At 40.5% G+C, this 22,360-nt stretch overlaps 1 protein-coding gene across 4 annotated transcripts in view; it reads left to right on the top strand.

The window, feature by feature from the left end:
- Window positions 1–170: 170 nt before the first annotated feature.
- KDM1B (lysine demethylase 1B) overlaps window positions 171–22,360 on the top strand; it is a 46,291-nt gene continuing 24,101 nt past the window's right edge. For 2 of the 4 annotated variants that reach the window (XM_079147063.1, XM_079147066.1), the window contains exons 1-8: window positions 171–318; window positions 3,774–3,873; window positions 4,683–4,810; window positions 6,111–6,200; window positions 7,523–7,634; window positions 10,365–10,481; window positions 18,638–18,676; window positions 21,440–21,650. In XM_079147063.1, coding sequence (XP_079003189.1) covers window positions 3,787–3,873; window positions 4,683–4,810; window positions 6,111–6,200; window positions 7,523–7,634; window positions 10,365–10,481; window positions 18,638–18,676; window positions 21,440–21,650 — 784 coding nt within the window. In that variant the 5' untranslated portion in view covers window positions 171–318; window positions 3,774–3,786. Of the gene's footprint in view, window positions 319–600; window positions 621–3,249; window positions 3,402–3,773; window positions 3,874–4,682; window positions 4,811–6,110; window positions 6,201–7,522; window positions 7,635–10,364; window positions 10,482–18,637; window positions 18,677–21,439; window positions 21,651–22,360 lie in introns of those variants that run through there. The other 2 variants (XM_079147065.1, XM_079147064.1) reach the window with 2 other exon arrangements.

A 22,360-nucleotide genomic window follows, 5' to 3' on the forward strand; every position in this document is an offset into this window, starting at 1 on the left:
TAGCGCCCCTCCTCCCACTCGCCCCGCCCTGCCCCGCCCCTTAGAGGCGCCCTTGTTTCCTGGCCCCGCCCCCCGCGGCCGCACCGCCCTCTCCGGAGCCCTGGTCTGCGCAGCGGCGGAAATGGCGGGGGCGGAGCGCACCGCGGCGGCGGCGAGGGCGGGGCCCCGCTCGCTGTCCCTCCGGCTCCTCCCACCCTGTCGGGTCACACCGCGGTAGGGGCGGAAGCGGCGCGGCCGCGCGGGTGCTGCGGTCCTGCGCGCGGCTCAGAGGGGCGCGGACAGCCCGGGCAGCGCGCACCGCCTGGCTGGCGCTGCGAGGTGGGGGCTTGCGACAGGGGGCGGGCGCGGGGGCGGCGGCGGGGTGACAGCTCCGCGCTCTGCGGCCGGGCGGGGTGCGAGCCCTCCTCTCCGCGGCGCAGCGCCTCTCGCCCGGGAGGGAGGCGGGCGGGCGTCCCGGGCGCTGAATGCGCCGCCGCCGACGGGAAGGGTCGCGGGCGGGGGTCTTTTCGGAGCCGGGGGGCGACGGGGTCCCCGGCGGGGCGCGGTGTGGCGGGTCTCCTGGCCCGGCCGCGCTCCCCTCTGCCCGGCGTGCGCCGCCCCGGCTCGCTCTTCGCGGAGAGGTGAGCCCGGGCGCTGCTTCTCCGACGGCGAAGACCGGGCGCCTGGCGTCGGGGTCCCCGCGGGGTCCGGCCGGGGCCGCCCGGCTCGCTCGTCGGCCGCGCGGCGCGCCCGGGCCTCGCAGGTGTCGCGGGGCCGCCGCGGAGCCCTGGTGAGCCGCCGGCGGGCGCGCTCGCGGGCAGGCCCGGCTGCGGAGAGCCCGGTCCTCCGCGCCGCTGGCGGGGCTCCACCGAGTCCCCGGAACGCTCGCGGCGCTCGGTTCTCGCCAGTTTTATTTTATTTTTTTAAAGATGTTTCAGTGGAAGAAAGGCGAGTGGGAGGGGAGGTTTTCTTCAGGAGGCTACACAGGAGAAAATGACCATCAATAATTAATTGTCTTCCCGGCAGAGAAAGTGGTCAGTCAACAAAAGACGCCCAGGCTATTGGGGATTCAGGGTTGAATTAAGGAACTGGATGTTGAGTAGTGACTGAGTTATGGTTCCCGGTCCATACTCCTGAGAATTTGATTAGTGTGGGAATAATAAGGTACTAGTTTTGCTTTAAATGGCCCAGAGGGAAATTATTCTTTCATTGGTCTCTGAAGAAGTTTCTAGTAGTTTGTTCTATTTTTAGACATTATTCTGACTCCACTGTAAATTTGGAATCCTCTTGATTCATATTTTTGTGAATTGTGTTTTAAGAAACGGTTCTTGAATAAGCTGGTTCAGAAACACCTGGGAACTACTTAAATAGAAGTCTGGGTATTGACGTATCCACTTGCATGTTTATAGAAAACACCTGCTTTTCCCTTTTATCACATTAAAACCAAAGCTGTGCATTTCAAATTAGGAAGAAATAGGTTTATACAATATTGAACATGAAACATATTTAGCTAGGTGTTTTTATTTAAAGAATCAGATGTGAAAACTTTGTACTGGTTTGTTTGAATGACACTTTGGTTAGTATTTCTAAGGTTATATTTAAAAGCATAGTCCTTAAAACTTATTTTTTCCCTTCATTTTACGACCCAGCAACAGTGAAAATAGAGATTATGTTAAGTGCCAAAAAAGAATGGAAGCACATAATTGTATAAAGGTGAAAATGTACTGTTTTAAAAACCTTTGCTCAAATTTAATAAGATCTTTATAGTTAGTATTTTCATTTAATATTTAACTACTTGAATTTTATCATTCTTTATTGCATTAAGAACATTTTCTGGTGTACAATTTGATTAAAATATTTGATGAAATTTCTGGAAACTATGCTTTTAGGAAACACATATTCCTAGGTAGCAGAGTCAAATGTTGCATGAACCTAGGCTGATTTCATTTTTGTTCCTAAACCCCATGTTGGACTTCAGATATTTTTGCTACAATACCATATGTACTGCTGGGGATGTAGCTCAGTGGTGGGATGCTTATTTAGCATTCACCAGTCCCTAAATTCAATCTCCAATACAAAAAAAAAAAAAAAAAGTAGTACATAATACTATATATTTTCACATTTCGTTTTTTGTGATTCATTTTATGAATAATGTGAGATTTATATATATATGAAGACATGTAAGAATTCATATTTACATATTCTTTTTTTATACTCATATTTTCATGTACAAAGAGTTTTGTTAGGCCCTTTAAAAATACAAATGGGACCCAGAAGGCTTTTGTACATTGTGCAAGAGTGTACTTGGTATAACTGAGTAGATGGTATATTTTAAATTACTGGCACTTTAGCAGTATAATGGATGCTGTAGAACCAAATGGCAACTTATTTATTTTGATACTGGGGCTTGAACCCAGCTCTTCATGCATGCAAAACTTGTGTTCAGCTGCTGAGCTACATACACCTTTAGGCCCTCTAAGCCGTAATATAATGCTTTAAGAAGTATTAAATTACTTTTCAGAATGTGTAGAGGTTATGTGTTCATAGGTAAAATTATATTGTTTCTAAGAAAATATAGACTATATCAAAGGAAAATCATAACATTGATAGGAAGTCTTCTCAGAGTTAGGGTAGATGGCAAAGTTTTTCTGCTTGATGTTAATAATCCATGAAGAGTACTCTTAAAGATTTTGTTATAGGGACCAGGGCCGTAGCTCAGTGGCAAAGCTCTTGCCTAGCATGTGTGAGGCACAGGGTTCCATTCTCAGTACAACATAAATATCAATAAGTAAAATAAAGATATAAGAAATACAATAACATTTTTTTAAAAAGATGTTATTCACAAATATGAAACAGTAGGATTACAAGATCTTCAAAACTTTTCTCCAAGATTACGATCGTGTATATGGGATTTGTATTTTATGTTAATACTTCTCCAGTTTGAAATTCCTTATTCATAGGTATGTCTTATTTATTTTTCATTTTATTATTTCGTGTGTGTGCTTGTGCATGTAGTAAAAACAATGGAACAGGGAAGGGAAAGAATGATCTTTACAGAATTCACATATTATTCATTACTTATGCTAAGTCTTTTTCTATTCTTAATTGAAAAAATTCTAATAACTGTTTTTCATGTTACTGTGCATTATTTATTTTGCAGTCTTTGGTTCTTAAGGTTTGTTTAATCCTGAGGTTCTTAGAGTAGTTTGAGAACGCTTAAGATTTATCTGATAGAAGATACCAGTGCTTCTATCTAATCCAGGTTCCTGTGTTCAGTAGTGACCACACAATGTGCCTGAGATTCATCTTGTTGAGTTTTACTAAGAAAGAATGAATAAGTTTTTAAAGTTTGCTAAGGCATCAGAATTCAGGAACTAAGAAGACACAGTATGATGAAAAAAGAGGAACATAACAAAAACTAGGTATTATTCCCTATTGAATGTTACAAATAGTAGTGAAATTTGTTTATTTTTCATTCATGTGGTATGTTTCTCATTTTAAAGTGTGCATAGTACTAAAGGGTAATATTTATCGAGTACTTCTGCTGGTACTGGTGCTCTAAATTGTCTTAATTTTCATGCCATTGCTGTGGTACACCCTTACCATGCCCATTTTATCTCAGGATACCTGGGGAGGTTAAGTAACTCTGAAGTGATGACTGTACATCCAGGTAGTCTAGCATGGACTCATACCCACCAAACTACATAATAGCTTTGCTCCACACAGTTGAAACAATAGCAGATGTTAATATTGAATGGTTTAATTTTTTTTTTTTTTTTTTTTTTTTTTTGCAGATTTTTTACTATAATGGCAACTCCCCGTGGGAGGTCAAAGAAAAGAACAGCTTTTGATGGTTCTCCTGATAGCCTTCCTTTGAGGAGCTCCGGCAGGCAGGTATTGTTCATTTGTTCATTCAAGGAACCTCTTTTGAGCATACGGGAATAATATTGGGATTGGAATAAAATTATTGGTGGAAGACACTCCACCAGTCCTCCAGTTGCTTAAAGTCCAGTGGAGAGATTCACAATAGTTGCAGTACAGTATGCTAAAGTGATAGGATGTAGAATGCTGCATCTCTGGGGTGGGGAGCTGCAAGGATAAGGCATGGAGTGTGAATGGGCATCAGGGAATCACACTGTGTGGTTGCTGCCAGGATATGAGGCTGTGGCCAGATCATGCATGACTTGGATGTCATTCAGAGGAATTTGGACTTGAGCTTGTAGTCAGTTGGGTACTGTTGAAGGGTTGCTTTCTTGATAGAGCCCCTTTTCTTTTTCATGAAAAAATTAAATGATATAATTCTCTAGAACTTTCCTAATTTTTAGTTTTTAAAAGTAAAATAAAAGTCTATAATATTGCATGGGTTTAACTCTTCTAAGGAAGGAAAAACGTCTTAATTTGAGAATGACTTGTGTTTATGCTGAACTGTGTCATTTTTTTTCTAAAAAAGGCTCAGGTGAATTTGAGTTCCTAGGTGCCTGTCCTTAAAGTACTGGTTCTGTATCTCTAGCCAGGCAGTGAACTATATGTGCAGTGAGTCATGAGGTAGTGGTTACTCTGTGGGTCAGCCGTCCCACTGCCAGGTTGTTGTTGCCCTTCACACTTGGAACTTAAAACACACATGTGGTTTCAGTAGTAACACACCTTCCAAAGCCATTGCCTGGTCAACCCAGTGGTCCTAACCTCAGCTGTCCCTCCCACAGGCAAAGAAGAAAGCAACTGAAACAGTAGATGAGGACGAAGATGGAGTGTCAGAGAAGAAGTACAGGAAGTGCGAGAAGGCGGGCTGTACAGCGACCTGTCCTGTGTGCTTCGCAAGTGCCTCTGAAAGGTCTGTTTAGAAGGCGAGTCTCAGCCTTGAGTTTCTGCCCGTGAGAGCATGCTTTGTGGGAACATCTTCCTAGGAGGTAGTTTTTCCAAAGGCAGATGCTGATACTGGAAGTCGCCTAACAAGAGAGATGTTGCTCAGACATTCTCTGTATTCCACATCTCCTTAGAGCTCCCTGTTACCCCTGGCCTAATGGGAGAGAGCACACCCACTTCAGCTCCACGGTGCAGTGCCCTCAACGCAGCCAACATAGTGACTGGCAACACATTGGGGAGGACCCGTACCTTCCAGAGATGCCCAGCAAGTGTTCACTGGTCACAGCTTTTCTCCCTTGTATGACATGCCTCCTCTTCCCACTTCTATGTACAGGTCTCACAGAAGCCACAGTTAACTGCAGTCTTGCCATTTCTAGAGAAAAATCTTCAGTTAAGGCTTAAGATTCAATAAAATCTGGAACACACATCCTGCTTATTTTTAAACATGAAGAGGTGGGAGGGGTTGTGTTCACAGTGGCAGGATTCCTTGTTCTGTTGCTGTGTTACTGTCTCTTCTGTAGTTATGTGGCCAGATTGCCTGCTTAACGTTCAGATGACAGCAGGCCAGATCCAGTCCCTGTTCAGGACTAGGCCAGACGTGTTACAAGAGTCATCTATGCTGGCCCCTCTCCTCAGAGGCTGTGGCCTGGATGCTTCGAGTTGTAAACTGTCAGTGCTCCAGGGAGTCTTCATTAGGCTCCTTGGCCCCCGGCTGCCACCTAGGCAAGGGACCAGTGTCAAAGGCCTGTGTCCCTTCTGTGTATGGCAGATAGAGCATCTCTAATCTGAAATCCAAAAAGCTTTAACATCTGAAACTTTTTGAGTGCCGACATGATGTCACAAGTATTAAATTTCACACCTGACCTCATGGGATGGCCTCAGTCAAAATGCAGGTGCCATTAAAATTTTGTATGAAATTACCTTCAAGCTATGTGTATAAAGTACATATGAAACATAACTTTCATATTTAGGTTTGGGTCCTATCCCCAAGCTATCTTATTATATGTATAACAAGATTCCAAAATTAAAAAAAAATCTGAAATTCTTCAACTTTTGTCTGACACATTTCAGCTAAGGACACTTGACTTGGGTTACCTTATATACTCATCCATTCCAGGGTCCCCTGTTGGTGGTTCATGGCCATTAGGAGTCTGAAATGGAAATAAAACAAAATGGGCCTATAGAATGCACTTGCTAAATGTTTTTTTTTAAAAGGTGAAAAGAAATGTGTATTTTTTACCAAAGCTACATGTTTTTGCTGTTTTCAGATGTGCCAAAAATGGTTACACATCCCGATGGTATCACCTTTCCTGTGGAGAGCATTTCTGTAATGAGTGCTTTGACCATTATTACAGAAGGTTGGTTTGCTAATTGAACTGTCGACGGTGAACGGCAGTGACAAGGGCAGGGGAGGGGATCAGCAGTTGAGGCTTAGTCCCTGGACTGTTTTCGTCATGCCTGTGACCACTGTAAATTTGACCAGGACTTTGATGTACCAGTTTGTGTGTGTGCTCAAAAAATATCTGCTGTGAATCTGCACATTCTGGAAGCCCTCAGAGCTGCTCTGCTGTTCCGTCACTGTATGCAGAGGGTGGGTGCAGAAGTAGGGAGGAGATGCTAATGGGCAGAGGGCACTGTACAGCACCACCCCCCTTTACTAATTTTATTTTTTTCTTTTTTCTCTCTCCTTGTCCTTGTTGGTGGCATAGGAATTTTATTCAAAGAACTGATTCTTTGAATCAGTTTTTGGTTTTGTTTTTACTTTCAATTTTCCTTGTGCTCTCATTTTTATTATTTACTTCTACTTGGTGTAGATTTATTTTTTTCTTTATCTCATTTCCTAAGTTGGAAGCTTTATGGTTATTGATTTTAGATCTCTCTTTTCTAACAAACACATTTAATGCTATAAATCTCCCTCTAAATGATGTACTTACCTTCTACAAATTTCAATAACTTTCGTTTTCATTTGGTTCAAAATATTTTTAAAGTTCCTTCGAGTTTTTCTCTTTGATCCAAGATTATTTAGAAGTAAATTGTTTAGACACAAGGCCCTGGATTTGATCCTCAGCACCAAGATAAATAAATAAATAAATAACTTAATTTTCAACTGCTTTTAATTTATGTGTATATATTATTCACATTTTAAGAAATTGACATAATTGGATTGAAATAGATCAATTGCTGTTTTCTCTGCCTTGATTCTCTCTTTTGACTTCTCTGATTTTAATTGAGCATTTATTGATTGTGTTTTTTTAATCTAGTGATGTAATTTTTAAGTGGCCACCCTAAGATTCACTGTGTACATTTGAAAGTATTCTTTTTTTCCCCTTTTGTGGTACTGGGGATGGAACCCAGGGTCTCAGCCATGCTAGGCAAGAGCTTTACCACTGAGCTGTACCTCCAGTTCTCTACATTTTAAAATATCCTAATTCCTCCTTTAGAGAATACTTTACCTGTATTAGTTTAACATTTTTAAAAATTGGTTCTTTTTAGTTATATATGTCAGCAGAATTCATTATGCTATAATTATACAACCATGGAATAGAGAATACCCCTTCTGACCACCTGTTGTATGGGAACCATAGTAATTTCCCTCTGTGTAAAAGACTGGTTTAGTCCTTTCTGTAAGATTTATTGACTTGTGTTTTGACACCTAGCTTGATGTATTTATTGTTTGCAGCCATAAAGATGGATATGATAAGTATACTACCTGGAAAAAAATATGGACCAGCAATGGCAAAACTGAACCTAGCCCCAAAGCATTCATGGCAGACCAGCAGCTCCCCTACTGGGTAAGAACATGCATTTATGGAGCTAAAAAGAAGAGGAATGGATGAAAAGGTTGACTTTTAAGAAATCTTTCTTTTATTACTTCTGTTGTTCTTTCTGATTTTTGGGGTGTACTGGGGAACTTAACCACTGAGCCATATCCCCAACCCTTTCTAATATTTTATTTAGAGATAGGGTCTTGCTAAGTGGCTTATGGCCTTGCTGAGTTGCTCAGGCTGGTCTCAAACTTGCGATCCTCCTGCCTCAGCCTCCCAAGTGACTGTGATTATAGGTGTACGCCACTATGCTTGGCTGTTCTTTTTTATTATTGAGGCAAAAAATATTTTTTATTTTTTGTGGAAAGATAATTCAATATAATATAGGAAGAAACTAAAGTCTCACACCTGCTAGTGATAGCCATTTCTAAGCTTGGTATATATCCTTCTAGTCTTTTATTCTGTTCATATTTTTGAGTTTGTTTAAACATAATTTTGTGCTTTACATACAAATCTTAATTAAGTTAAAAAATTATACTTTGGATATATTTTTTATAACTTGTTTAAAAATTTTGGTATCAGGGATTGAACCCAGGGATGCTTAACCACTAAGCCAGATTCCAGCCCTCCCCCCCCTTTTTTTTTTAATTTTGAGAGTGGGGGGAGGGGGTTTCCACTAAGTTGCTTAGGGCCTCAGCCTTCTGAGTTGCTGGGATTATAGGTAAGCACCACTAACCTGGCTCTAACTTGTTTTTTTAATCTAACCTTTTATGTTCCTTTCTCTATTTTGTATTCTTTGAAAATATATTTCAGTGATTTACATATATCACAAATCACTATTGCTAGCTTTTTAAAATATGAGTAATTCCGAACTGCCTTGTGCGCTTAAACTTTTTTTTAAATTGATGTAGAAGTCATATAACATAAAATTAATCATTTTAATGTTTTGTCTACTTTCTGTTTTTTTATTTTGCTTTTGGTTTTGGTGGTGGGGATTCAGTCTGGGTCTCATGCATGCCAAATCCATGCTCTTCCCCTAAGCCGCACCCTGAGACCCAATATTAACTATTTTAAGACATGCATTTCGGGGCTGGGGAGATAGCTCAGTAGGTAGAGTGCTTGCCTTGTAAGCACAAGGCCCTGGGTTCGATCCCTGGCACCCCCCCCCCCCCCCCCAAAAAAAAAGACATGCAATTCAGTGGTCTTTAGCATATTGACAGTGTTGTACAGCTGCCACCTCTGTTATTGTTCAGCTTGTTTCCCTCACCCACGAAGGATCAGTCACCCTCTCGTCTTCCCACCCTCCAGTCCCTGGTAGCTGCTAGTCTGCTTTCCATCTTTATGGATTTTCCCAGTTAGGGTGCTTCCTGTAAATGGAATCCTACAACATGTAACCCCTTCAAGTCTTGCTTTTTCGCTTAGGGTGGGGTTTTTGAGGTTCATTCACATTGTAGCATTAACTGTATTTCATTCTTTCTAATATTCAGTTGGAAAGATATTATCCTTTCATCCTTTGATGGTCATTTGGGTTATTTCAACCTTTTAGCTATTGTGAATCGTGTGGCTACTTTCTTTTACAAATATTTGTTTGAATATCTGTTTATAGTTCTCTTAGGTCTATAGGTAGGAGTGGAATTGGGTTGCATAGTAATTCTGCATTTGACTTTTTGAGGAACCTTCTGGCTCTTTTCCATAGCTGCTGCACCATCTTTCATTTCTGTGTGTGAAGGTTCAGATTCTCCATGCGCTCCCCAACTTTCATTTTGTTTTGTTTTTAATATGCTGGCCCTCTGAGTGGGTGTGAAGTGGAACCTCATTGTGGTGTTCATTTGCATTTCCCTAACAACAGAAGTGGCTGTTCAAGTCCTTCACCTGTTTTGAGATGAGTAGTTTGTCTTTTTATTTTTGAGTTGTAGGAATTCTTTATACATTCTGTATATTAAAAACCCTTGTCAGATCTCTGATTCGCAGGTATTTTTTTTTTTTTTTCCTGTAGTTTGTCTTTTCACTTTGCTCGTGACCTTTGATGCATGAGAGTTTTCAGTTTGTCTGCTTTTTCCTTGCTTGTGCTTTTGGTATCACACCTAAGAATTCACTACCAGGTTTAAGGCCATAAAGATAAATCCCTATAATTTCTTTCTTTCTTTTTTTTAGTTTGCACTTTTTTTTGTTGCGGTGGTGGTGGTTTTTTGACATACGTGACCATGGAGTTGTATTTTGACATATTATACATTCATGGAATATAACCCATTCGAATTAGAATCCCATTCTTGTGGGTGTACATAATGCCCTGTTTTCTTCTAAGCATTTTATTGTGTGAGCTATTACATTTAGTTGTTTGATCCATTTTGAGTTAATTTTTGTGTGTGTGTGAAGTTGAATCTGTCAGACTGGGAAATTAACATTGGCAAGTGTGAATAATGACATTACAGACTTTGTTTAGATTTCATCTGTTTTTCACTGAGTCCTTGTACTGTTCTGGGAGCCAATCCAGGATACCACATTATTTGCATTTAGTGTTCTTTTTTGACCAGTGATACCAAATTCATCTCTGATTATTTTCTTAGGTCTGAGATGGAAAATCTTTCTGACAACAGTTCTTAGCTCCTCTGTGCACTTCCCTGTTGCCTGAGCTAGTACTGAATCAGAAATTACCCTAATGGAGTAAAAGTGAATTATATGGTGATGCAGGTTGTGAGTGGTGGATGTACCTCAAGATTAGCCAACCTACTGATCTTGACTTATTATTTCCGCTAGGTTCAGTGTACAGAACCCAAGTGTGGTAAGTGGAGGCAGCTTACCAAGGAAATCCAGCTCACTCCACAGGTAGCCAAGACATATCGATGTGGTATGAAACCAAATGCTGCTGTTAAGGTATGTTGGTGTGCCTTTTGAATTTATGGATAGCATTAATTTAGTTGTCAGTAAATAGTAAGAGTTTGTATTTTTCATTTTATCAGGTTTATGTTAGTGTTCGTGTAACAACCCCAACTACAGTTGGTATACTAATCAAGTATTTTACTTTTCTGTCATTGCGGTTTGGAAATAGACTATCCAGGGTTGATCTTCTGCTTTCCAGTGTGGCTGTCTTTACTTCGTCTTCCATTCTCAAGTTCGTAAGGTGGTTGCCACACCACCAGCCACTGTGTCTAAATTCTACAAGGGAAAAGGAAAAGGGTGGGAGAGGTGGGACAGCTGACTTTGTCCTGTTATTGGGAAATAGGATCTCTCCTGGACGTGGACATCTGTTTGTATCTTATTGGCTAGAACAGAATCGTGCGGCTACTCTGGATTACATTGAAGACAAAAGAAGAAAAATGTTTTACAACTGAACATGTTGCAATACCAGATGAAAGCAGGCGGAATGGGAGTTTGGCAGTTAGGAATTAGCTATAACTGGCATAATATGCCTTTTTTGAAATTTGGCAATTAGTGTTTAAAATGTGTGATTCTTTAATGTGTTAAAGGCATTAATCTATACAAATGTCACTCATGCTTTAAATAAGTTAAATAATATCAGAAGTCATTCTGTCATGATGATGCACACCTGTAACCCCAGTGACTCTGGAGGCTGAGGCAGGAGGATAGCAAGTTCCAGGTCAACCTTAGCAACTTAGTGAGACCTCTCAAAATAAGGACTGGGGTATTGCTCAGTAGTAAAGTCCCTCTAGGTTCCATTCCTGTACTTAAAACAGGATGGTGGGAGTCAAATTTCAGATTGGAAATTTTACATATTTTTTTAAATTCATATCATAAAATTCACCCTATTGAGTAATGTAGTTCAGTGGTTTGTAGTATATTCACAAAGACATGCAGTCATCACTAGCAAAGCTCTTTTGAATAGTCTCTTTTTAAAGAATGACTGGAGCCTGGAGCTGTGGCCACGCCTGTGATCCTGTGGGCTCAGGAGGCTGAGGCAGGAGGATCTCGAGTTCAAAGCCAGCCTCAGCGAGGCACTAAGCAACTCAGTGAGACCTTGTCTCTAAATAAATAAATTACAAAATAGGGCTGGAGATGTGGTTGAGTGCCCCTAAGTTCAATCCTCAGTACCAAAAAAAAAAAGAATGGAAAATTTTATAAAGTTCTTAGTCAAGTTTTAAAAACCTTGGATTTAACATAAAAATATTGCTAAAGCAACACATAATCATTGCAGAAAATCAGTTTGATGTCTGGGGCTGTAGTCAGTGGTAGAGGGCTTGCCTAACATGCTTGATGCCCTGATTCAGTCCTCGGCACTGCCAAAAAACATAGGAAGATTTTTGCAAAATGATATAATGAGAAAAGGGGTATGAACATTTGGGAGTTAGAGTTTTTATTTTTTCATAAATAAGTTTTGCATAAAAAAAGTAAATTGAAAATATATATGTACATATACACATGTAACATATAAATAAAAGATGGAAGGTTTTTTTTTTTTGTGATGCTGGGAATTGAACCCTAGGCTGGTGCATGCTTGGTAAGCACTGTACCATTGAGCCACATTTTCACCTCTACTGGAACTTTTTTAGAAATGCATTTGAATGTATTTACGGGGGACACATAACCTAAGGCTATTGATACGAATATCCAAACTGCATTTTAAAGTTTTAAAGAGAGTGATCATAATATCAAAACCTCATCTGCATCAAGTGGTAGTATTTTTAATTGATATAAAATTGCATCTTGTTTTTGAGGTGTGATTACATACTATAGTTATATGCACAGATCTTAGATGAGTTTCATTGAGTTTTAGAAGTGTAGTGGGTTTTTTTTTCTTCATTAAGTAGGATTCGTGATTCATCCCCGTCACTGTCGTGATCAGTGGTTTCTTTTAATTGCTGAGTAAAATTGCATCATACATACACCCTGCAGTTCGTTTAACCATTGTCACTTTTTTTGCTGTGTGATAAAGCTGCAGTGAGCATTCTGTGCAAGTCTTGTGTGGGCCTGTTTGCATTTCCTACGGGCAAAAACACAGGAGTGGTGCTGCTGAGTCACGTAGTTGAAGTTTAAGAAACTGCCACATGATTTTCCATGATTCTTGTGCCACGTTCCAACATTCTGTGGTGTTTTCTTCTGTGGTTTTGTTGGTTTAGTGGGTACATTCTGGCATCGCCTTGGGGCACTGGTTTGCATTTCCCTGATAACTGGTGGTGCTGAACATCTTGGATGTTTGTTGGCCACTCATAGTTCCTCTTTGGAAAATATCTATCCTAGTTTAAAAAAAAAAAAATGGTTCAGCCTTTTTATAGTTGATTTTAGGAGTTCTTTATATAATCTGGATGTGAGTATATCATTTGGATATCTTTCCCAGTCCGTGTCTAGACTTTTCATTTTCTTAAGTCTTCTGTTGAGCAAGAAATTTTTATGTCGAAACCCAGTTTATCATTTTTTCAACTTATGCTTATAACCTTTTTCTAAGAAACCACTGACTATCTTGCAAAGAGATTCAATGCTGTCTTTGAAGAACTTTATACTTATAGCTTTTACTTTTATCAAGTTGATATGAGGAATAGGACAAAATTCAATTTATTTCCATACAGGTACTTAGTTGTTCAGTACTATTTGTTGAAAGATTATTCTTTTTTCATTGAATTATCTTAATAGTATTTTTTAAAAAAATCAATTGACCATACATACAGTGTGTTCTCTATTCCATATTTCTTATTGTGTATCCTTAACCAATATGCTGTTATCTTGATCATTGTATCTTTACTAAGTCTTAAAATCAGGTAGAGTAAGTTCCTCCAACTTTGTTTTCCTAAGATTGAGTATTCTAGGACCTTTATGTTTCTGTATGTTTTTCATCAGTTTGTTAGCATCTACACCTCTGGAATTTTGAGTGGAATGTGTTGAATCTATATATCTTTTGGAGGAGAATGGATATTTTTCAGTTTCCTAACCCATAAAATGCTGGCATAAGTGTTATTGGCATAAAATGGCTCATGAGTCAATGCCTGTTTTCATAAAGAACGTTTTTGTTGTTTGTTCTTTTTAGTTATACATAATGGTAGAATTCATTTTGACATAGTTGTAAAAGCATGGAATATAATTTGCTCTAATTCAGTCTCTGGGAGGTTCCTTTTCCTCTCTTTTTCCTCCCTCTCTTCCCTTCCCTCCCTCTACGAATTTTTCAGCTATAAGGACAGATTTATTGGAACATAGCATGCTCTTTAGTTATGCAGTGTCTATAGCTGCTTCCATGCTGCAGTGACAGTAGTCAGGATGGAGACTTCGTGGTCCACAGAGCCTAAAATATTTATTATCTAGTCTTTACAGAAAACATTTCCCAGGATTTATTAATTTCTCCCAGCAGTGTTTTCTAGTTTTCACTGAGGATGTCTTTGTCAAATTTGATTTTTTTTCTGTAATTGTAAGGAGAATTTTGTCTTCATTTTCAAGTTGTTTGTGACAATTGTATAGGAATATAGTTGACTTGTGCATGCTGGCCTTATACCCAGAGACTTTTATGGCGTCCCATATTAACCTTCATAAATCCTTTTGTAGATTCCTTTGGGTCATCTGCAGACTGACCACATCAGCTGATTTTCTGTCTTTTGCTCTCTTCCTTGCCTTACCACTCTGGGCAGGACCACCACTGACAGACCCAAGTGGTGGCGAAAGCCAAGCCTCCTTGTCTTGCTCCTGGCATCAGGGCTGAGTGCATTGGTAGCGGTAGCTTCTCACAGATGCCCCTGTATCAGGTTGAGGGAGAAGGTCTTTCTTTCTGCTTTGCTGAGAACTTCTATTACGAATTCTGGTTGAATTCTGTCAAACGCATTTTCTTCATCTTTTATGGTGATCATGGGTTTTTCCTCCTTTAATCTGCTAATGGGATGAATCACACTGATTTGGAATGTTGAAACACCCTTGTATTTCTGGAGAAGTATCTTCGTTTTCTCTAGTGTGCTATGCTTCTAATAAATTTCTGGGTTTTATTATGTTTTGTTAAGGATTCTGGCTCTGTGCTCATAGTGAACACTGTCATATTCTCTTCTTGTAGTATCCTTGTCAGGTTCTGGTAACAGAGCTATGCTAGCTGCCAAAGAAGCAAATGGAGAATTTGTCATGCTTCGTATTTTGTCAAACAGCGTGCATAAAGTTAGTATTAATCCTTTTTTTTTTTTTTTTTTTTTTAGTGTCCGGTTGACTCTTTCAGTCAATTAGTTTGGCCAGTAGATTTTGATTCAGTTTCTTTAACAAGTATACTGTGATTCCGGTGGTTTATGACTTGATCTGTTTTGGAAGGTTTTCCAGGGCTTTGTGCTTTTCATCTACATTGTCAGATTTGCTACAGTCCTTTTACTGTTCACTCTTTTTCTGTTAATGTTGTGGCCTCTGGGTTGGTATCTTTTCTGTTCTTGATGTTGGTAATTTGGGAGTGAGGGATGGAAAGCTCAGATCTGAGCCTAGGACCAGGTTCCCAGAATTGATGACTTATTTTAAAATCTTTCAGTTTAGCCCTTGATTCTTTTAAAAAGTCATTTAGTTTGAATTGACAAATAAAATATATATGTTTGTTGAGTGGCTAAATTGAGCTAATTAGTTTATGCATTGCCTTGTGTATTGATTTTTTGTGGTGAGAACACTTAGAATAAACTCTCATCTTCAAGACCTTGCCTGGTTCTCAAGCTCTGCTTTTAGAGTGAAGAGAAAAAAAGATGGGAGGGGCTGAGGAGTGCAGTGCTGGGGTTGCTCGGCTGGGAGCTTCTCCTCCTGTGGAAACAGGGCCTGGGTCGCACTGAATGAACCAGCACTGTGCCCCAGTGACTTCTCAGGTGAATGGGAGACACAGGCACTGCATTGAGACATTCAGAGGAGACCGCGGCCGACCAGCAGTAACAAATAGCGGGCTGCTTCATCAGAGTTGGCCTTGGAGCCATTTTCACATGATTTATTTATGTAGTGTTCCAGAGCCCAGCAGTTTATTTAAAAAGATTTTGGATGATATAAGTAATAGTAGGTTACTAAATACGAGGTGTGATTTTACATTTCTTTCTGTGGTTTGACTAAAGAATAATTTGGAGTCATCCATAATTGCTCCTGTATTACTCTCTCATAATTGAATGTACAATTTCAACTTCATCTCCACTAATTGTTCAAATTGTTCATGTGTGCTAGCACTTTTTCCCCCTTGGGTGTCAGTTGTCATTTTCAACTTTTCTAACTTACTTAGTTTTTAAAAACTATAAGGTTTTCTTTGGAATTTTTTTTTTTTCTTTTTGTGGACCAACGATTTGTGTTCATTGAACACTTCAAAAGAAATACAGAAAAGAACAAAGATGCTAACCAAAAATAAAAAATGCATGCTGTCAGTCATCATGGTGAAATAGTCACCACTTTTTGAGTTTTGAGTGTTCCTGTATGAATGCGGGGGGAGGTGTTTGGTGGACAACTTCCTGTTAAGGAATAGTGCCAACCTGATTTTTCTGTTTTTTCTTTTTTCCAGGGGGCTAGGAAGTACTGGGAATAGAACCCAGGGGCTTGTGCACACTGAGCCATGTCCCCAGCCTGCCAACATGATTTTTGTAACATGGATTTGAAATAAGAAAAAGAAGCCAGAGTGAAATAAGAAATTACAGAGAAATTATAGAGTAATTATTTCCCCATCCAAAGAAATAGTAGTTTCTAAAAATACTCTAAAAGTTGGAAAATATCGTATGTGACTATTAAGTTAAAATCACTCTAACTTTAAAAAAATTAGTAGTTCTATTAGAAGATATTAATCAAAACCGTGCTCTGAAATCAGTAAAAGTTCAATACACTTCGGTTGACTTCTTTTTCCCTTTCTTAGTTTTTTTGTATTGCTTTTCTCCATAACCACATGCCCTGTGTGTTTTCCTCTTGTTGCTGTAGTTGCATGGACCCATCGCTCCCTTCAGTTTCGTCTACTGCAGTCCTTCCATCCCAGGTTCTTTATTTTGGTTTGTCACCTGGCTGGATGTATTTTAACATCGAGGATGTTTCTCCAGGATGGCCTCAGAGGTGTTGGATACCTTATGTTTTTTTTTTTTTTTTTTTTTTTTTTTTTGTGGTACTGGGGATTGAACTCAGGGCCTTGTGCTTGCAAGGCAAGCACTCTACCAGCTGAGCTATCTCCCCAGCCCTTGCTTATGCTTTTGAAAACTTGCTTGCCTTTGCTCTTACCCCACCCTACACTGGACGCCTTTGTCACCTGCTGAGGGTTACCTACCCCCTCAGTCATCCTCCTTCGACACCCCATCTTGTTGCTGCCATCTACTTTGGTTGCCATCCGTAACCTGAACCATGGAAATATTTATTTAAACAATGTTTATTGAGTGTTTAGCCTTGTATGCTGTCAAGGACCAAGTCGAGGGCTTATTGTAGAATAGCAGTAAGGAGAAAGGAGCAAACTGCATTCTGTTCTTGTCATTTCATCTGTTTTTGGGAGGCTTCCATCTCAGTACATAAAGAGACTCTGATACTTAGTCCACTAACAGATGTACTGTACTTAATTCCACACTCAGAGGGCAGTTAGGTTACTTTTAGATGTTATTGTTGATGACCGTGCTGTAGCAAATAGCTTTCTACTGATGCCATTTTTGAGTATTTTTGTAGCATCAGTTCTTTTAAATGAAATTTCGTTATCAAAGTATATATACAGTTTCAATATGAAATAATTTATTGGTTCAGAAAAGGATTTATAACGTGTATATAAGGCATAGAGAACTAAAGCAAACGCTGGTGTCCCCCACCAGTTTGAGTCAGCACTGCGGTGGCTTCCCACGTCCTCGGGTGCTCCTGCAGCAATCTCCTTTTCCCTTTTTTTGCAAGGGCAAATGCTCTTTTGAATCTCATGCTGTTACTCCCTTGCTTCTTGTTTTATAACTAACCTGTTGCCTAGCATTTCAGAAATAGAACGTTCTGCATGTTTCTTCCTCATCTTGCTCAAGTTCCCTTGTAGCTTGCTCTTTCCACTTGACATTGAGGTTTTGATGTGCATCCGGGTTGACTGACACCTAAGCTCTGGTTTGTTTTCTCTCCTGGGCAGATTACCTTGTGTGAGTCTGTCTCAGCATATCCGTGTTCCTGTTCATGGATGTGAGGGTTGTTTCTAATTTTTGGCTAGTACATGCAGTGCTTTGTGGCGTATTCTTGCCTGGTCTTGCTAGGTCTATTTGAGCACACGCATGCAAGTTTCTCTGGAATATATTCCAAAGACTAGGATTGCTGGGCCATATGATATGTCAGTCTTTAGTTAGGCAACTTTTAAAGAAATTGAAACATAACATTCAAACAGAAGATGCACAAATCAAGATGCAAAACTGACTGAGTTTTCTCAAAGTACCCATTTATCTGGCTCCTAGTATAGAAATTGAATAGCTCCTCGGAAACCATCTGGTGCTTTCCTGTCAGTTGTGGCCTCCAGCCCCCCTCCAAATACCTACTTGTTTTTAATTTGCAATATTGCAGTTTTTTTTTTTTTTCTTGTTTGAACCTTACATAAGTGGACTCTTATAGTCTGATGGGCCTGGCTCCTGCCCACATTATGTTGTGTGTATAACATGAATGTGTCTCAAATGTGTTGTGGTTGTACTTCACCCCCATTGCTGTGTAGCTTGTCATTATTTGAATGTAATATGGATTATTCATTCAACCACTATTGATGGATTTTTTTGGGTTGTCTTTAGCATTTTTCCCATTACTAATCATGCTCCTTTGTATATTTTTTAATCTATCTGCTGGTGCACATGTTACAAGAAAATATATATAGGTTAGAATTGCTAGGCGTAGCCTTTTTATGCTCTAATGAATTGCTGGTGGTGTCCTCAATTACGACATCAAGTTACTGTGCTTTTAAAATCTCCATATTCTGTCAGCTTGCTCTCCACAGTGGTATCCCTTCATGTTTTTACTAGGACGTCCTTGTGAAAGTCCTGTCTTCCGGCACCCTCACTCATGCAGGAACTTAGCAAACTTTTTTGTCAGCTTAATGGGTGAAAAAGAGGTATTATTTTGAAGATAAATTGACACTTAAGGTTACGTTTTACGTTTTATAAACCTAATTAAGACTTGGGTTTCTTTTGCAGCCTGAGACCTCAGATCATTGTTCCCTCCCCGAAGATCTGGTGAGTATTTCTGAGTACCCTGGATCAGAGTTAATGTCTCTTCAATGATAAGCAAATGACTGCAGCATTTCATGAGTTTCTTTCTCTTCATGCTTGCTGATCAAAGCCTTTCTGATGTAGCATGGTAACTGCATCATGAAAATGTCTGCAGTGGTGTTATATGTGACCCCACACACGCACTGAAAAATGTTTGTTATACTGCTTTATATTAAAGGGAAGTAAAAAGGCAGGCCCTGCTCCCTTGCCTTGCCATAGAGATCAGAGTTACCGAACTTGTGTTTCAGGGATGACTTTGTGAACCTTTCTCCACTTGAATCCTTCCCAAAAAAGGATGGGAGGGCCATAATTTGATTTCCTTGGCCTGACTTCAGCAGCAGGAATGTCCCATGCATTTTGACTTCAGTGTGACCGCCTTATCCTGTCCATGCCTAGATGTGAAAGGGGAGCAGTAGGTCCAGCTGGCAAGGCCTTGCCCCATTTTGGTGTCTTCTTGATGCTTAGGTCTCCGAGTTGGAGCTCCATGTAACCAGATCCAGTTTAAAACAGCATTTGAAAATTCTGGGCTTCTGCGTTCTCAAATTCTGAGTCATTCTGATTTTTAGTGATTTAGGATTGTTAATTTGAGGTTGTTCCAGGTGTCTGAAACTCAGGGACCACAGTGGGATTTTAGCAAAGGGAGAACTGACATCTAGCAAATCTACTTTAAATCCATTCTCTTACTTGAGGAGTGGGGTGTGTGCATGTATAGACATACATACACACATTTTTAATAGACTGGACCCCCATATATTCCCATGGTAAGGCAGTGGCCCAAATGATTTCTGGATTTGAGGTAGACACTATGAGATTATAGGAAGAAAAAAAATAAATTTAAATGTTGTTGTAATTGTTCATACATCTGTTCCCTAATATTGAGACCATTTTGCAACCAGAAAAATCTGAACTTTAAGACAGAAGCTATACTTATGAGATATAAAAACATAAAAAAATTGGAAGAGTCCTTGGATGTTCATCTGCATTGGATGTTTTTGCATTGGATGTTTTTGCATTCAGTTGAGGTCAGGTCATGTTTATCTGCCTTACATTTTTAATGTTCCTTTGAATTCTAGGGTCACAGCAGTTTCTAAATTTTCTTTGAGTGTATTAGTTACCTAGATCTTGTAGGTAACTATAAGTTACCAGGATTCACTGTGTGGCTTAGACAACAGAAGTGTGTTCTTTCACAGTTCTGGAGGCTAGAAGTCTAAATTCCGGTGTCAGCAGGCTCAGGGGAGGGTCCTTGCCTCTCTTAGCTTCTGGTGGTTGCCAGAAGTCGTCGGCATTCCTTGGCATGTAGCACACTGCTCTCATCCCTGCTTGCACCCCCCGCCCCGTAGTCTCCTGTCTTCTCTGTGTCTCTTCAATAAGGACTCCAGTCATGGTGAATTTAGGGCTCCGCTATGCCAGTATGACCTCATCATAACTAAGTACATCTGAAAAGACCCTGTTTCCAAATAAGGTCACATTGTGAGGTTCAGGGTGGACATACAATTTTGGGAAACACTAACTAGCACAGTGGGTATTTGATTGAATATGCTAATAGGATGACTATTGCAAGTACTGGTTCTTCAGTGGTATTTGTATTAAAGTGAGAGAGACATGTTTGATGGCATGTTGACAGAGTGATAGGGATCCAGGGTTGGCGACTAGCAGATGTGAGTGCTAATTTATGAGTCCCATTGCTCCTGTACCAGGCAGGGTTTGGGTTGGTATACCTTCAGGTGAGTTTCTAGGGAAATAACAGCTGGGGATCAGAGCAAGATGACAAGGCCTCCCTTGGTCCTGCATCATTTTACCCACTGAGCTGCATGACCCAGGGAACAGAAGAGAATCGGAGTAGCCTGGATCTGGGTTCATGTTTTTTAAGACACCGCATTCTGCCCTCTACATAGTCTAGTCTGGGTGTCAGGAGCTGAATCTCAGTTTGCTCTTGCTTTGGGATTGAGCCAGGAAGGTGGCTGATAGAGGCAGACGGGTGTGCTGGGAAAGGAGCCGGAGTACCCATTGTTTTGATTCAGAGTGGGCTGGTTAAGGGTAGGCAAACCTGAGACACGCTCTGAGGGCAGATCACAGATGCATGTGGCTTCAGGGGCTGGGTCTGGAAGGTAAGTGTGTGCAGCAGTGGGTTGTACTGTAGGGAGTGTTGGGGCTCATGGACACTGAAAATGTTCCAGCCAAATAGCCTCCTGTGCAGTCTGCCTGTGGCATCTTATTTGATGGTCCTAGTGTACTTTTTCCTTCTGAAAGTTTTTTTTTTTGCTAAAAGCAGTAATGCTTGACTGCTACTTGGAGAATTATTTTTTATGTCCAGTATCTCAGTTTTAACTTTTTTGAAATCTGAAGTAAGCGGGGCTGGACAACACATGATTATGGAGCAGAAATACATTTCCCTCTTGAAACTTAAAAGTCAGCCTTGCAGGGTAGCAAGTGGGCGGAGCTCTGAAGATTTACTTGGTGTTGGTGGGACTTTTTGGCGGGGAAGACTGTTGCTGTATATTAAAGCAGTATTTTGCCTTAAGAAACATTCTCTCTGTGTATTATAACCTATTTCTATTTTTAAATCTGTGCAGAACTCTTGATATAGAGTTGTTAAGTCTGGGGGTTGGGTGGGTAGAGTAAAAGGGTTAAGGATGAATGAAGTGAAGATAGCCATCTGTCCTTGGCACAGTCTGCATGTCCATTTCTTCTCTGCTCTTCTCTCTTCCTCCTGCTGGTACATTTCAGAGAGTGTCGGAAGTTTCCAACCACTGGTGGTACTCCATGCTCATCCTACCTCCTCTGCTGAAAGACAGCGTGGCAGCACCTCTGCTCTCTGCCTACTACCCTGACTGCGTCGGCATGAGCCCTTCCTGCACCAGCACGAACCGCGCTGCCACTGCTGGCGATGCCAGCCCAGGGAAGCTGGAGCCATCCAAGATGGCTCCCTCTGCGCTTGGTGAGAGCTGTTCCTGCTACTCCCTCCTTTCCCTTGCCCCTCACCCCCGGAAATGTGTGGTGAGCAAAATGCAAAAGGATTCCTAGAAATCATATGGGGCATGATATAGGGCACCTCATTTTTTCATGCATCTGATTATATAGTTGGCCCTCCATATCCACAGTCCTGGATCCATGAATTCAACTAACCATGGATAGAAGACATTTGGGGAAAAAATGGTCTGTTTTGAGCATGTATAAACTTTTTATTCTTGTCATCATTCCCTAAACAATGTAGAACAGCTATTTACACAGCATTTGGGTTGTGCTAGGGAGTGTCAGTCACCCAGAGGTGATTTAGAGCACACCAGAGGATATGTGTGGATTACATGTGAATACTACACCTTCTCACAGAAGGGACTTAAGCATGCTTGGATTTAGGTGTCCTGTGGTGGGGTGGGGCTTGAATCTAATTCCCTAGGGATATTGAGGGATGACTGCTGTGGGCCATTCATATCTTTGGTATACAGCATACAGTTAATTTCCCCCTCAGTAATTTGGGAAGTGTGTCACCTTAATCTATGACTTATTCCAGGGTTCAGTGTTTTTGAATTTTGGATAGCGGTGTGGTTTAAGGAGTACATGCACTCTGATTTGCCAGAAGAAAGTTTTGAACTAGATGAGTAGTACCTTTTTTTCTGTCCACCTTTCTGCCTGTTATAATGCCATTGG

The sequence above is a fragment of the Sciurus vulgaris genome (genome assembly GCF_902686455.1).
Source record: "Sciurus vulgaris genome assembly, chromosome: 7".
Lineage (NCBI taxonomy): Eukaryota > Metazoa > Chordata > Mammalia > Rodentia > Sciuridae > Sciurus > Sciurus vulgaris.